The following is a 15,893-nucleotide window of genomic DNA, read 5'->3' as shown; positions in this document are numbered from 1 at the left end:
TGTGCTCGAAACGGATTGTTTGGTGGCAATACAAATGATCCAGTCCAAGAAGAAGGATATCTCCAAGAAGAAGGATATCTCTGAATTAGCGTATCTTATAAGAGAGGTGAAAGAGCTTCTTGGCAGTAATAGAAAGGTCAAGATCTGTAAGGCTCTGCGTAGCCAAAACCGGGTTGGCCATAATTTAGCGAATAAAGTCCGGTGTGATTCTTTGTCCGGTCTATGGACTAGGAATGGCTATAATTTCATTTCATGGTTGGTCTATGAAGACGTCGTGTCTAAGTAATATATGCCTTTTCCCCGAAAAAAAAAAATCCACTCCTCACACTTCCTCAGTCACGCGGCCTCATCCTGCTTCTGCTCACGAAAAGAGAAAAATCGGAGGAGGAGAGAGAGAGAAGAGGGGAGGGGCAGAGGAGAGGGAGGCTCTCTACTCCTAGCACTGCCCATGTCGGCGGCATCGTCGAGCGGCGCCGGCGGCGCCCTCATCAACGACGTGCTCACCGACGACGTGCTCCGCGCGGTGCTGGCGCGGCTGGTGCCCGAGGCGGAGCGGGACGCGTTCGGGCTCGTGTGCCGCCGCTGGCTCCGGATCCAGAGCTCCGATCGGCGGCGCCTGCGCGCGCGCGCCGGCCCGGCCATGCTGCGCCGCCTCGCTGCGCGCTTCCCCGGGATCCTCGAGCTGGACCTCTCCCAGTCGCCGTCCCGCTCGTTCTACCCCGGCGTCATCGACGACGACCTGGACGTCGTCGCCGGGGGCTTCCGCAATCTGCGCGTCCTCGCTCTGCAGAATTGCAAAGGTGCGACCTTAATCTCTGTACGACTGTAGCCGTCTGTCAACGCTGCTTGTCCGTCTCGATTAACAAACAGCAATTGGGAATTCGGATCAGAAAAAGGGTACTGAATAGTAGGATTTATGGCTTACCGGTTCTTTCCATCTGCTAGATGGCAGAAAGGTAAAACTTTTTTTTGTTCCTTTTTTTTCTTGTCTCTGCTAAGCTTGTTGGAATCGAGATCGACTGTTCTTCTTTCTTCTCAACCTTCATGCTTTTCATTCTTTTCCAGCATGGCATTGTGCTGATGTCTTGCTTGTATCATTTCAGTTTTGTGAATTCAGAACTGTTTGCATACATGGGAAAAAAAACTCTGCAACGTTGTAAACCACATCTGATGCATAGCTGCATATGGTTCGCTCCCGGACCAGATGTAGATAGTAATGAACTAATGATCCTTGGTTTTGTTCGCCGAAGAACATGCCGCCCATTGTGAAGAGGAACGCCACCTTTAACTACCTTACAGCCTCCGTTGGTTCATTTCTGGAAAAAAATAGCCTGAACTTTTGAAAAAGGTTAAAAGCAGCACTGATGATCATCTCTAGTTTTGCTAGTTTTCATTCTATTTGAATAGAGACTAGGGAAAGCTGAGAGCTATATAATTCCCCACTAGGTGTGTTTTTGTATAACAATATTATTCATCTAAGAATGTGGTCCTTTCTAATGTTCCCTGAGAGGCTGAGATAGTACTTAATATATGCTAGTTTTCTATGACTTGAATGTACGATTGTTGCATGAAGCTGCTGTCCTAGGTTTTGATGCATAATGCAATGATACTCAGAAGCGAAATCAACATCTTCTCAATGTTCTTTTGGCTTTAGGCATATAATTTAGAGAATGGACTGAAGCCTTTGGTGTTTATCTTTTCTCGAATCTAGATGGATGTTCGAAATTACATGTAATGCATAGTTAAGATTTGAGATTTTGGTACTATGTTTGATAAATTACCCATCTATTAGTCATACCAGTGGCTTTGTTTTGTACTCCAATTAAAAACAAGCAAACTCTGCTTAGGTCTGAAACTACTGTTTTTATTATCCCTTGATATGATGATAAATCCACTGATATTTGGACCGCTCTTGTGTCTCGTAGGTGTAACTGATGTTGGAATGGCAAAAATAGGAGATAGACTGCCCTCTCTGCAATCCATAGATGTTTCCCACTGCAGAAAGCTTAGTGACAAAGGTCTAAAGGCAGTTTTACTGGGGTGTCAAAACTTGAGGCAGCTGGTCATTGCTGGTTGCAGATTAATAACTGATAATTTGTTGATTGCTCTATCAAAAAGTTGCATACATTTGGAAGATCTTGTGGCTGCAGGATGTAACAACATAACAGATGCAGGGATCTCAGGTCTAGCTGATGGTTGTCACAAGATGAAGTCACTAGACATGAGCAAATGCAATAAAGTCGGGGATCCTGGAGTCTGTAAATTTGCTGAGGTCTCTTCATCGTCATTGGTATCATTAAAACTGTTGGATTGCAACAAAGTGGGTGATAAGTCCATACATGCACTAGCTAAGTTCTGCCATAACCTGGAGACACTCGTCATTGGTGGATGTCGTGATGTTACTGATGCGTCCATAGAAGCACTGGCTTTTGCCTGCTGTAGCAGACTAAAGTGCTTAAGAATGGATTGGTGCTTGAAGATAACAGACTCCTCACTGAGAAGTCTATTGTCTAACTGTAAACTTCTTGTGGCTATTGATGTGGGGTGCTGTGACCAAATTACAGATGCAGCATTTCAGGATATGGATGCAAATGGATTTCAATCTGCACTGAGACTTCTGAAGATCAGCAGCTGTGTTAGGATCACAGTTGCAGGAGTCAGGAATGTGATCGGATCCTGTATGGCCCTTGAGCACCTAGATGTTCGGTCATGCCCTCAGGTCACAAGGCAGAGCTGTGAGCAAGCTGGGCTGCAATTTCCTGGTAGCTGCAAGGTAAACTTTGAAGGCAGCTTATCTGAGTCTGATCCATCTGTTGATATATTCTTTTAGGACGATCAATAGCGTCCCATAATTCTTTTCTAGATTTCGCCGAAGAACTTGAGAACTCATCATGTCAAAATGTACCTGATATTGTGGTTGGTTTTGGGCGTGTGTTGCACAATTTGAGGTAGAACTGGATGATGCCGTGGATGAAAAAATGTGCAGTTGTGCACTGTTCAATTCTCATGTGCTGTACCTGTAGTCCTGTACTATGTAGAAAGTAGCACACTACAGATTCTTGGAATCTGTTGGTTAGTATGTAGTAGTTAGCTTCTGAGAATATAGAGAAACTGGGTTTTTTAGCTTCTGGCTTCTAGTTCATGATTCTACAACTACATTTTCTTAGAATTTAGGCGACAATCTGGATTTCTTTGGGTGAGCCGAATATTCCATGAGAAACTGCAGAAACTTCTCAAACTAGACCTATAAGTTGTGCGCTGTACATGCACGTTATAGGGAAATGCTGCTTGAGGTTGATATATACTCTGATTTATTTATTCGTACACATTGTGGATTTGTGGTGCCGTGGCTTTTTCGGCTGTCAACACTCTGTTAGATCAGAGTAAATTTGCAAAAAAACGGAGAACCATCGAGGTTTTTTTTTTTCAGCCTTTATCGTCTTCTTGCAAGGCTGACGCCTGACGGTCGCCATCGACGCGCTCCGACGACCGGCGCCGCCTCTCCTCCGTGCTTTGTCGCCGGCGCTGCTCCACCGCCACCACACGGTCCGCTTCGGTTCCCCGTTTCCGCCTGTGCCGTGGCCACCGAGAAGAATTTCAGCTGCTAAGGAACAGAACAATATGCTACCAACCACGTAAACAAATGTAAAAAAAGTTAGTTTTGAGATGCAACGTCGTATTTTGAGGTTTGAAACCTCGGGAAGTACATCAAAAAGTCGTAAACAAATGTAAAATATTCTGATATTACAACATCGTATTTTGAGATGATTTTTTTCGAAGGTACATGTTATGGTGTTGCACTCAGAAAAACAAATTTAGAACTAAAAGTAATATATTCTATTACAACGAATCTAAATAGACTATATGATTCGATATATTAGGATATGTCATATTCCGTCATTGATTTGTTGTTTTTATGTTGGTAGCACAGTACTGATATTCTCTCCGTGGGCCGTGGCCACCTCCGTGCTGCTGCTGCCCGCTTCCACAATCTGGGCCAGCGGCACCAGTTAATGGGCCGGGCCGGGCCGGCCTCTGAGTCCTCGGCGAAGCCCGTGTGCCTGACACACTGACCATACGACTACGAGCTCTTCTCCTCAACCGGATAGACGAACGTCAGCTAGCCGCCGGCTTCAGGCTAAGCCCTAAACCCGCGTCTCCCCCCTCTCCGAGTCTCCGGCGCGGAGTATCCGTCCGCCCCGCGCGCAGGTGCAGCTCGCCGGCTGGGGCTCGGAGGTGAGGCCGCCCTCTCTCTCTCTCTTCTTCTCCTTTGCTGATCGGTTACGTCCTCTATGCTTCCAGTTCCCACTGGTTGTCTGGTTTGGACCGGAGATCCAACGGACCTGGATTGATTTCTTTTTGTTGGTGGTGAATTCCAAACTGCTTGAACTGATTTGGTTCTTTTTTCTGTTATCCCTATCCATGATGTCCATCCAGGTCAAGCTCCATATGAATTTGTGGGTTGATACATGGAAATTTTAGTTACTGTTCATTATTTGGGCTGTATTATATAGGAAATTTGGAGGTATTTGAAGCCTAAACCAAGCCAGCAACTACTGAATGTAGAACTCGTTATTTGGGTTAATCTGTTACCACCACAAACTAGAGTGTACTCTAGAACTAGAAGTGAGTCAACTCGATTGATGCCATGCGACCAATACTCCACAGACAGACTTCTTGTGTCTTTCTTTGTTTAACTATGCATGTTGGAATTTCTACAGTTTATATGATCCAGTTGTTTGATTCTTTGCACAGCCAAGAGCATCCCCTCGGGAATTTGTGATATTAGTTGGAAGGAAGGATATTTGGCTGTGGTAAAACTGGTATTGATAAATAGAGCACAGATGCGGCTAACTGTTGGCCAAGTGCATCGACATGTACTTGCATTGGCATCTTCTCGGTCATGCTTCGTCCTTGGTGATCACCTTCCATTCAGAATGCTTTCACTTCCACGAGTGGTAAGATTTCACCAAACCGCTTGGCATGATATTCAAACTGTGGAAGATAAGAGTGGTCCGCTAACTCTAGCTAGTCTTGAAGTGCAAAACAAAGTTGAATATGTTAAGAAAGAAAGAGCAACACGTACTGGAGGCACAAAGCCATCTTCAAGGGCTTCAGCTCTTAATATGAAACCAAAAGTTTCTTCATTCAATGCCAAACCAGTAAAGAGTGCCTTGCCGAAATCAGCAGTACTGAAGAAGACTCTGAAGATAGATGAATCCCTTTTTTCTGCAAAATCATTTGAAGAACTCGGTTTGCCACCTTTGCTTATAGATAGGTTGAACAAGGAAGGTCTTACTGCTCCAACTGAGGTCCAGTCTGCTGCTATTCCTATCATTTCACAAAAGCACGATGCAGTTATCCAATCATATACTGGCTCAGGGAAGACACTTGCTTATCTTCTCCCTATTCTTTCTGAAATAGGCCCTCTGAAGAGGCCTACAGAACAAGACAGTTCTGATAAGAGATCAGGTGTAGAGGCAGTTATTGTTGCTCCTTCTAGAGAATTAGGAATGCAAATAGTGCGAGAAGTGGAGAAGATATTGGGCCCTAATGATAAGAGACTTGTCCAACAACTTGTTGGTGGTGCTAATCGTTCGAGGCAAGAAGAAGCATTGAAGAAGAACAAGCCAATTATTGTTGTTGGGACACCTGGTCGTATTTCTGAAATTTCAGCAGCCGGCAAGCTACACACCCACAGTTGCCGCTTTCTTGTACTGGATGAAGTTGACCAGCTTTTGTCTTTCAATTATCGTGAAGATATGCATAGAATACTTGAACATGTAGGAAGGAAATCGGGTACTTCATCTAGAGATATTCTTGGCCCTCTTGCAAGGCGGTCTGAGCGCCAGACTATCTTGGTTTCCGCAACGATACCATTTTCAGTTATACGAGCAGCCAGGAGTTGGGGTCACGATCCAGTCCTTGTTAGAGCTATGAGTGTTGTTCCACTTGAGTCAATTACTGTTCCAAGACCTGTGCTGTCCCAGACAGATGCCAACTCCAACTCTCCATCAAATTCAGTGAATCAAGCTGCAGTTGACAGCTTACCACCATCTTTGGAACATTACTATTGTACATCCAAGGCTCAACACAAAGTGGACACTTTAAGGAGATGTATCCATGCTCTGGAGGCTCAGACAGTAATTGCATTTATGAACAACACCAAGCCATTGAAGGATGTTGTATTTAAGTTGGAGGCCCGTGGGATGAAAGCTACTGAACTACATGGAGATCTTGGAAAGCTTGCAAGGTCAACTGTCTTGAAAAAGTTCAAGGATGGTGAATTCAGAGTTCTAGTTACAAATGAGTTGTCTGCCAGAGGACTGGATGTGCCAGAATGTGACCTTGTGATTAATCTGGATCTTCCAACAGACTCGACACACTATGCCCACAGAGCTGGCCGAACTGGCCGTCTAGGGCGGAAAGGAACTGTGGTCACAATATGTGAAGAAACCGAAACATTTGTTGTAAGGAAAATGCGCAAGCAATTAGCTGTACCCATCAAGCCATGTGAATTCACCGAAGGGAAGCTTCTTGTTCATAAGGAGGAAGATGTAGAGTAAACTATGCATTGTTCAAATGAATTCATCGAATGGCATTTTCATAGATTGTATTTTCTTTAAATGTTGTCAATTAATGTTTTTTGGTCGATGCAAAGATTCAGATAGAAGGAATGGTTGTTATCCTGGAAACTTTTTCCTCACGGGGAGTTGGTACTCCTCGGATCTATTATATATTTCTGTTGTCACCTTCCTATGGAGATGTACTGTAATGTGTAAAATGACTCCAAGAAATTACAGTATATGCTAGCGCATTTCACAATACTGGCATCTTTCTTTATTCTGTAGGATTTTTTTTAATTGTAAAAAACAAGCTGCACGCGTATTTGAAAAGCTCAGCTAGACTTACACCTGAAAAAAATCGATGGAACAAATGAGGTATGTTTCACTATAAGTAGCTGGCAGCCTGGCATCATGAACGGTTGATTTTCTGGATGTAACTTGAGCTATTCTATATTCTGTCACTCAAGAGTTGTGTTGCAGGCTTGCAGCCCCTTCAAAACAATAAAAAATAATAATAGAAAAAAGAGCTGCATTGTTCTGGAGGAGTAAATGGTTAGCAGTAAAAATCAGTTTATCTTATGAGGTCGAAAGATCATAAGCGGCCCCTATAGCTCAGTGGTAGAGCGTCAGTCTTGTAAACTGAAGGTCTGTAGTTCGATCCTGCATGGGGGCAAATTTTACATTTTTACAGAATTTTTGTCACTCTATCCGTCTGGCAGTCCCTGCTCAAGTCCAACTTGCTAGTGGAGGGGAACTGTCTTGGCTTCAAACGAAAACAGAAAGGCTCTCGACAAAAGAACAAGTTTCTGTATTGCTCTTACCACCGGAGGTCCCAGCATTGCATTACTCTTCTACTTAACAAAATTTGTCAAAGTTGGTTGAATATACAACAAAGGCCTTGTTTAATTCCAAACTTTTTCTTCAAAATTCCAACTTTTCCATCACATCAAAACTTTTCTACACACATAAACTTCCAACTTTCCATCATATCGTTTCAATTTTAACCAAATTTTCAATTTTGGCGTGAACTAAACACACCCAAAGATTGACTCCACTGTCCACCAATTCTTCACCAATTCTTCAATTTGAGTAGTTACAGATATTCCAATGCCACAGGGAAGTCGCATGTCATACATTTAGTGCATGTGCAACTTGCTCTGCAGCCTGTGACATTTCAGCACGTAGACAGTGGATAAAAAAGGCTTGACAATAACTGTTACAAAGACAGCGGTAACAGCACCAGCAGATCTGCTCATGCTCATGGATTCTCCAGCACGTAGCAACCAAAACACTGTTTGCTATAGTCTTGCAGCCTTGCCAAAGCCTGGCTAAATATACCCTCAAGTGAAACATTGTGCACCACACAATAAAGTAATTGCTAATTATATTTGCTTTCAAGGCCAAATCCCTGTGTTTCAAATGAGGCCTGAAATTTTGAGTTCGACCATATTCACATGTTTCTTGGAAAATTGCAGAGGATGGTAAGTTAGATGGTAAATAGATCACTACTTTGAACTACAAGAGGATTCTGTGGAAGCAGAAACATGTTGTATCCACAAAATGACAAAGAAAAATGCAGCTGGGCAAGCTTTAGTAATCTTAGCTACAAACACAAATTGATAGATATTATTCAGCTATGCTAGTTTTCACCAGAGATTATATCAGAGCAAAATCAACTGCCAGAACTAGTAACATTGTTGTTTATCAGTGATATCATGATTGGTAAATAATATACCAATTGGCAAAAGAAGGAAATACACCTAACAGACTATCACCAACACAAAAGATCCATATATGCTTACAAAAGTACCACATAGGAAAATCTCACCTGACGATGAATATTGAACAGGTATGTGAATTCGATACTCACTATAATTTCCACAAATTTTCATGGCCACAGGCATTCATTGAGAACAAAAGTAGTGCACAATTCAGTGAAACATAAGGCTTCAATTTTCATATCATTGTTTTGAACATTGACTCATGGTCACATGATATTGCTGCAATCAACTTATTTCAAAACAAATCGTGGGCATTTTACATTCAGGATCCTGACTCTTTGGGAGTTTTGCAACAATTGAGATAGCATTTTTTTTTAGAGAAGGGTATTTTTTACTCAGCCTCTACATCCAACCGAATATATGCAGCCTTTTAAATCGGGAACTTAGCCCCTCAAATAACCTAATCTGAAATTCGGACTCTTTGGGAGATTTAAACAATTGAGATAGCATGAAGTCCTGAGTTCAACTCATCAGTCAAGAGGTCATTTATCTAAAAAAATATACCATCCTGTGACGCTTCACAAGGCTCTGGCCCTCAAACTTGGGCGAAATTACCCTGATGTTAAAATGCGTCTCATTCGCATTGTCCTTGACAGCTGTATGCCCAGCATGCTGGCAAGGAACATCTTCAATGTCGATCGCACTGGCCTCCAAAGAAGACTGCAGCTTTTGCCTCATCCGAGCAGCTCTTGAAAGCACAGCGCCAGTGGCTCGTGAGCCATCATCGATATAGTCTGCCTCACAGCAACTATACCTGGCAGCAAAGTTTACTGGTTATGCAAGATAATCACTATTACAAGATCAGTGGTAATGCACACATATTCAAGACAAATAGTTCAATGGACCTTTACAGAATTTGCATGCTGCTAAAGATTAATCTGAGAAGGTCAGGCATCTCATAAAGTATACTGAAAGCACTTCCTGTGGGATCATGAACCAACACCAAAGGCCATGATTGCATAACATAAAAGAAAATAGTGAAGTGGCCTTAACTATACCTAAAACTTTAGTGGTCCATAAAACATGATGTTGTGCAAATTCTAATATCTGAACTAGTATGAAACTATGGATTCAATTCATGAGTTACTGAGAAAACAAATGCAGCTATCTTTTATTGACCTAGGAAATCCACATCCATATGGAATTAGTTGAAAGCAGCATGAAATGCAATGTGATTATGTCAGCGGATGCCCTGTTTGGTCAAGCAAGCGTCATCTTTCTTACCTTCATAAGCAAGCACAACCGAGTTCAGACTTTACAAGCCCAAATATCGCTTTGAAGGAGCGTGGAAACCTTTGATCTATTTTCATTTCTGGTCATCAATTATTATACCATGTTAGGGGGTTCCTCCCCTATTCCTCTAAAATAAATATCTTGCAAGGGACCATCCCGAACCCTTGTAGGCGAGGCGCCAGTGACAAAATCGAAAATTTGATTGCAAAGATGGTGAAATTAGATAGCTTTATAGGTTACAGAAGGCGCAAGTAAATCTGGAAAAGGCTCGATTCAAATATCTTAACCAAGAGGATCTGACATTCTGACCAGAAGCTTACAAAGTTACAAGTGCGGAAAAAGGGAAGGGGAAGTTCTGCGGCTGCCATAAACTTAGCTCCTCTCACGCGCCGTTGTATCTTAACGTTTTCGCTGGTGTATCTAAACGGAATGCGATTGTGACCAGGGAAAACATGGACGTATGTACCTTAACGTTTTCGCCGGTGTATCGAACTCTCCTTCGGGTCGGAGTAGCACTAGAGCGGCGGCGGCCAAGAGCAAGTTTAATAGTGTAGCTAACTGCTAGCTCTAATTCATCTATAGTCAATCTTATAACTCATTCATATAATAGTTATCTATAATATATACTACACCATTAATATATGGTTCCATCTCTCATACACAAACAACATATGGGAGTCTGTGCTGCACGCCCGCTTTTCTTCTCTCTCTTCTCTTCTCTTCTCAACATGCGTGCTTACAGTTAACTTGTAGCTTGCTATTGTACTCGCTTTAGGGGCGGAGAAAAACCTGAAGAGAAGGAAAGCAACCAAGAAATCTCTCGTATACTAAAATTGTAAAAATAATAAAATGAGAAAAAAAATAACTCGTATCACTATTATAAAAATTGAAGATGTTTCAACCAGAATTTTGATACGTTATTTATGTTTAAGTTTGTTATATGTTGTCTGTATCCAATTCAACATGACTAATAACTACTCCCTCCGTCCCACAATATAAGGAATTTTGAGTTTTTGCTTGTAACGTTTGACCACTCGCCTTATTCAAATTTTTTTGCAAATATAAAAAACGAAAAGTTATGCTTAAAGTACCATAGATAATAAAGTAAGTCACAAATAAAATAAATAATAATTTTAAAATATTTTGAATAAGACGAGTGGTCAAATGTTACAAGCAAAAACTCAAAATCCCTTATATTATGGGACGGAGGGAGTATCATACACTTCTATCCGATTATACCAACGCAACCCCTCCCTATCCCAACCCAGCCCAACCCAGACAGCCAACACCATTCCACGCATCTCTACTCGGCGTCACGTGTGTAATCAGGTTCAATGCTATATATGTTTTTTTTACTTTTTTTGTTATTAATTTTTTCGTTTAAATTGACGTTGTTTTTTTAATCAAATTCTAGTTTATTAAAAATGAAAATATGCGAGTAAGGAGAAAAATAACTCGTGTAACCAGGTTCAATGCTATATATGATTTTTGACTTTTATTTTGTTATTTTTTCATTTAAATTGACATAGTTTTTTTTTTGTCAAATCATGCATTTTTGTAGTATATTAAAAATGAAAATATGCGAGTAAGGAGAAAAATAACTAGTATATTAAAAATGAAAATATGCTAGTGAGGAGAAAAATAACTCGTATATATATAGTAAAAATGAAAACATGCGATGAGAAAAAAAAATAAGTCGTATACATTAAAAATGAGAACATGCGGTGAGCGTGGATCGAACACGCGACCTTCAGATCTTCAGTCTGACGCTCTCCCAACTGAGCTATCCCCGCTTGGATATTACAAAATTTAATATTTCATCCCTCGCCAATATCTCTCTCAACTGGGTGGTTACAGAATTTCAACATACTTACACTGTTACACATGATGATTGCCGCGTCCGAAACAACTTCGAGTTACCTCATCCACCAAGAGTCCAAGAGACAAAAATAAAGAACCAGGAACGCGCACGGGAGCATGAAAATGGCTCGATTTCAACTGACCTTGATCGTCTAGTAGACCGATACGATCTCCAATTGCCGCGTCCGAAACAAACTCGAGTTTACCTCGATCCGCCGCGGCACAAAAATACAGAACCACGGGAGTTAATTACCCTCATCCACCGAGCACACACACGCGAAGCAGCAGAATCGCAGACAGATCGACCGCGCGCCTAGCTTCTCTGTTCCGAGAAAGCCGGCCATGGCGTCGCCGCCGGCGCCGGCGAACCGAGAAGAGCTGACCCGCGCGGCTCTCGCCTTCCTGAGGAAGGTGAGAAGCCGCTTCTGGTTGAAGCCGTGCGTCTACAAGGGGCTCGAGACCATCCTCACCGAGTACGGCAAGTACGCGAACGCGTCCACCTCCCTGGTGGTGGACGGCGCGGCGGCGCTCCTCGGCGACCACCCCGACCTCATCGCGGAGTTCAACACCTTCGTCCGTCCGGAGTACAAGATCGAGCTCCCCGCCGATCACCTTCCCGCTGCGGCATCGGCAAAGCCCCAAGGCAAGGGAGACGTGTCGCCGCTCGAGGCCAAGCGATTCTTGGAGCGGGTGAAGGCGGAGGACGAGAAGCTTTACGACAGGGTCGTCGTCAAGCTTTCCGACTTGCACAAGAAGAGATGGATGGACGCTCATCAGGTGTACGCACAGCTCGAGAAAGTGTTTGGTCCGGCACGCCGAGACCTGCTCCGCTGCTCCGCCGAGTTCCTCCCGAAGGGCCCGCCGCCGGAGTTTGCGGAGGACCCGGGTGCAGGTCCCGGCCCGTCGTCGTGGAAGCGCAAACGCGCCGCCGCCGCCGCCGCTAACACGTTCGCAGCCGACGCTGTCAAGCCGATCAGGACCGTAAAGCCACGCGCCGCCGACCTCCTCCAGATCAGCCAGCCCGCCCACGACGTCGACAAGGACAAGGGCGTCAAGCCGAGTAGGCCCAAGAGGCCCCGCAACGCAGGCATCCAGATCGGCCAAGCCGCCGTCGCCGCCGCCGCCGTCGCCGCCGCCGCCGCCGCCGCCGCCGCCGACGACGACGACGGCGAGGCGGGGGGCGACCCGTGCTGGCTCGTCACGGAGCGGAACCCCCACGCCGCCGCCGTCACGTTCAGGAAGATCTTGGAGTTCCACGCCAGGTACTCGAATCTGGTCGCCACGATCAAGCGCGCGGAGGAGCTCGCGAGAACGCGGCACCCTCGCGGCGCCCTCGAGGACCTCTTCCCTGGCCGCGAGTGCCACGAGATCCTCGGCGAGCTGTACGGCGGCGGCTGGAGGACGATGCGGGCGGCGGTGGTCGAGGACGGCGACGGCCACGTCGACGTCACGTTGGCCGCGATCCTGCTGCGTCTGAGGGCGGAGGAGGACGTAGCCGTGCAGTTGGCAAGAAGCCGGCGTGATAGAACCCGCTACGGTGCCAGGCAGGGTGAGAGGTCGCCGGCCGGCGACCGCGCCGCGAACCGTAGTACGCGCGGCGTCCGTGCAAAATGGCGTGAAGCTTGATGGGCAGAGTACGCGCATGAACAAAAATTGTAGGAGTATGTGGCAACTTGCTCAGTTGATTGTTCGAAGTTATTCCGACGTGGGTGCACCGTGCACGTACGTACGATCGAATACGATCACCCGCTGCTGCGTGCGCCGTGCCGATCGGAGGAGCTTCGGTTATTCATTCATTCATGCCGACGATTGATCGATCTGCCATGATCAGTCACAGATCAGCGCTCAAGTGCACGTTCGTGTGGTTCGTTTTCCTTATTCAGCTTGTTGTACAGTGTTTTTTTAATTAGTACATGAATCCCATTATTTCTTTTTGCTGACCGAGGTAGAGCAGGGTTGGTAATTACGTTCTGCGCATTTAGGATATTCGGCATGATTTTTTTCTTGTAATTTAATTTGAACAGTTTTGACCGACTTGAATTTTTTTTTTGCTAAATTAAAAAATGATATGGGAATTTTCAAGTGAAATGATTTTAGGAATTTCGAACCAAAATTGCAAACATTGGATAAGAGAATGCCATTAATTAAATAATACTCCATTTCCCGTGCCTATTCTAATTTTAGATACTTGAAGTACTCCATTCGTTTCAAAATAAGCCAAATTGCACCCTCCCATTCCCAGACAAAATTAGTACTAAGGAAAAAAAAAGACTACATTGTCCCTCATCAATAGAATGTAGTATTGATAGGTGGATCAGTAAGGGTATTGAAGGGAAAAAAACTTTTCAATTCTTGGATCGATAAAAGATAAGAAAGTCAAAATTGATTTATTTTAGGATAAAGTTTAAACTTTAGGAATTGATTTATTTTGGGACAGTGAAGTAGATACTACTCCCTCCGTCCTCCGTTCCATAATATAAGGGATTTTGAGTTTTTATTTGCATTATTTGACCAATCGTCTTATTTAGAAAATTTATGCAAATATAAAAAACGAAAAGTTGTGCTTAAAGTACTTTGGATAATAAAGTAAGTCACAAAAAAATAATAATTCCAAATTTTTTTAATAAGACGAGTGGTCAAACAGTGCAAGCAAAAACTTAAAATCCCTTATATTATGGGACGGAGGGAGTATTATAGTAAGTGAACTAAGTGGTTCATATTATATCCAACTAAAACACCTAGAAAGAACCAAATGCCCAGTGTTTGTGTTTGGATCTATCTAATCAATTTCAAATTATTTTACCTAAATCCCATTTTAATCAATTAATGTTAAGAAACTATATGAATACTTAAATGGTACTCTCTCCGTCCTAAAACGTAAGGATTCCTTAGTTGAGCATGAGCGTTAAAAAGTACTCCCTCTATATTGATAATACTTGTTATTTTGAATAAGGACACAGTCTTTAAAAAAACAATTTTGTTCACTATTTTTTTATTATAATATGTATATAAATATTATTAAATATATGATTTTATTAAAGTACTTTTCAAGACTTATCTATACACATGGTTTTCATATTTGTAAGATAATTATTTTAGATGTTATTTATAATCAAAGCCTTTGAAGTTTGTCCATTATCTTGTCCAAAACAACGAGAATTATCAAGCTAAAGGGAGTAGTTAGGAAGAGAAAGTAGGTTAAAAATTAAATGAAGGATGGTATGATTAGTTAAGTTGAAGAAAGAAGGTAAGGATATACTCCCTCCTTTCCTAAATGTTTGACACCGTTGACTTTTTAAAATATGTTTGACCGTTCGTCTTATTCAAAAAATTTTGTAAAATGTATAAAACTATATGTATACATAAAAGTATATTTAACAATAAATCAAATGATAGAAAAAGAATTAATAATTACTTAAATTTTTTGAATAAGATGAACGGTCAAATATTTTTTAAAAAGTTAACTGCGTTAAATATTTTGAGATGGAGGGAGTAACTTTATTTTTAGACAGAGGGTGTCGTATATTGGTGGAGTCTTTCTGGTTAGGTTTCGCGTTGAAGCTGGATCCCATGCAAGACTCGGATCTCTCCTACTACTACTGGGAGTCTGGGAGTGCCCGAAGCAAAACCCGAAGCAAAACCCGTTCCACAGATTACAAGAAAATCACGTCCTGCCAGACGATAAAATTGCAGCAACTCGGCCATTCGTCAGACAAGATAAAATTCAGGCTCTACAGGTGTACTACACAGTATGGATCACAGTTATTTGCCGTACGTGTGCCGTTGTGTTTCTCGGGGGCGACCTGTTTTGTCACACGGAGAGAACCTCACGGAATGGCCAAGGCTTATCCACTGCTGCACGCAGGGCCGCGCAGGCGCAGGCGGCGATGCGCCGGCCACACGGCACGGCGCGCCAGAAAGGAGCTAGTTGATCAGCGCCAGCCAGAAGCCCCGAAACCCCGCTGTATATGCGCACTGGCCGCTCACGAAGCGAAGCACGGGGGCCGTTCAAAGCGTTCGTGCGCCGATCGAAGCGAAGCACGGGGGCCGTTCAAAGTCAAGTTTTGACCCAGCAACCACCTTATTAGAGCAAGTTTAATATTATATATCCAACGTACTAAATCATCTATAGTCAATATAATAGTCAATTCATACAATAATTACTTACTATACCATTAATATCTGATCCGACATGTCATACACACATTACGTCTTGGAGTCCGTACTACAGCTAGCTACAGATCTATAGCCCGCTACTCTTCTCTCTCTTCCTTTATCTCTTTAAAATATCTTTATAGCTGGCTTATAGCCAGCTATTATACCTGCTCTTAGAGCATCAGCAATGGGTGCCCCTGGACCGTAGCCTCACTCACGCCGTTCGCCCCCCGTCCATGAGCCGTGTCTCAACAGGGAGGTGCGACCCCCACGAGGGGAACGCGCCCCCAGCCTCCTC

General features: G+C 43.4%; 2 protein-coding genes and 2 non-coding genes across 4 annotated transcripts; 3 read left to right on the top strand and 1 right to left on the bottom strand.

Moving 5' to 3' along the window:
- The first annotated feature begins 331 nt into the window (after positions 1–331).
- Positions 332–3,128, top strand: LOC127764709 (uncharacterized). Its single transcript, XM_052289622.1, has 2 exons — positions 332–800; positions 1,926–3,128. Exons 1-2 carry the CDS (start codon positions 449–451, stop codon positions 2,828–2,830), a joined length of 1,257 nt encoding a protein of 418 aa, XP_052145582.1. The 5' UTR covers positions 332–448; the 3' UTR covers positions 2,831–3,128.
- Positions 3,129–4,095: 967 nt separating this feature from the next.
- On the top strand, positions 4,096–6,848 carry LOC127764566 (DEAD-box ATP-dependent RNA helicase 47A). Its single transcript, XM_052289460.1, has 2 exons — positions 4,096–4,236; positions 4,756–6,848. The coding sequence occupies exon 2, from the start codon at positions 4,845–4,847 to the stop codon at positions 6,564–6,566; it is 1,722 nt and encodes a 573-aa protein (XP_052145420.1). The 5' UTR covers positions 4,096–4,236; positions 4,756–4,844; the 3' UTR covers positions 6,567–6,848.
- A 319-nt stretch (positions 6,849–7,167) lies between these two features.
- TRNAT-UGU (transfer RNA threonine (anticodon UGU)) lies at positions 7,168–7,239 on the top strand. Its single transcript has one exon. It is a non-coding gene; the product is annotated as a tRNA-Thr (tRNA).
- A 4,061-nt stretch (positions 7,240–11,300) lies between these two features.
- TRNAF-GAA (transfer RNA phenylalanine (anticodon GAA)) lies at positions 11,301–11,373 on the bottom strand. The gene has a single exon. It is a non-coding gene; the product is annotated as a tRNA-Phe (tRNA).
- Between the last annotated feature and the right edge of the window lie 4,520 nt (positions 11,374–15,893).

The sequence above is a fragment of the Oryza glaberrima genome, chromosome 2, assembly GCF_000147395.1.
Source record: "Oryza glaberrima chromosome 2, OglaRS2, whole genome shotgun sequence".
Classification (NCBI taxonomy): Eukaryota; Viridiplantae; Streptophyta; class Magnoliopsida; order Poales; family Poaceae; genus Oryza; species Oryza glaberrima.
The sequence above is the reverse complement of the archived record's forward strand: the minus strand, read 5'-3'. Positions and strand labels throughout refer to the sequence as shown.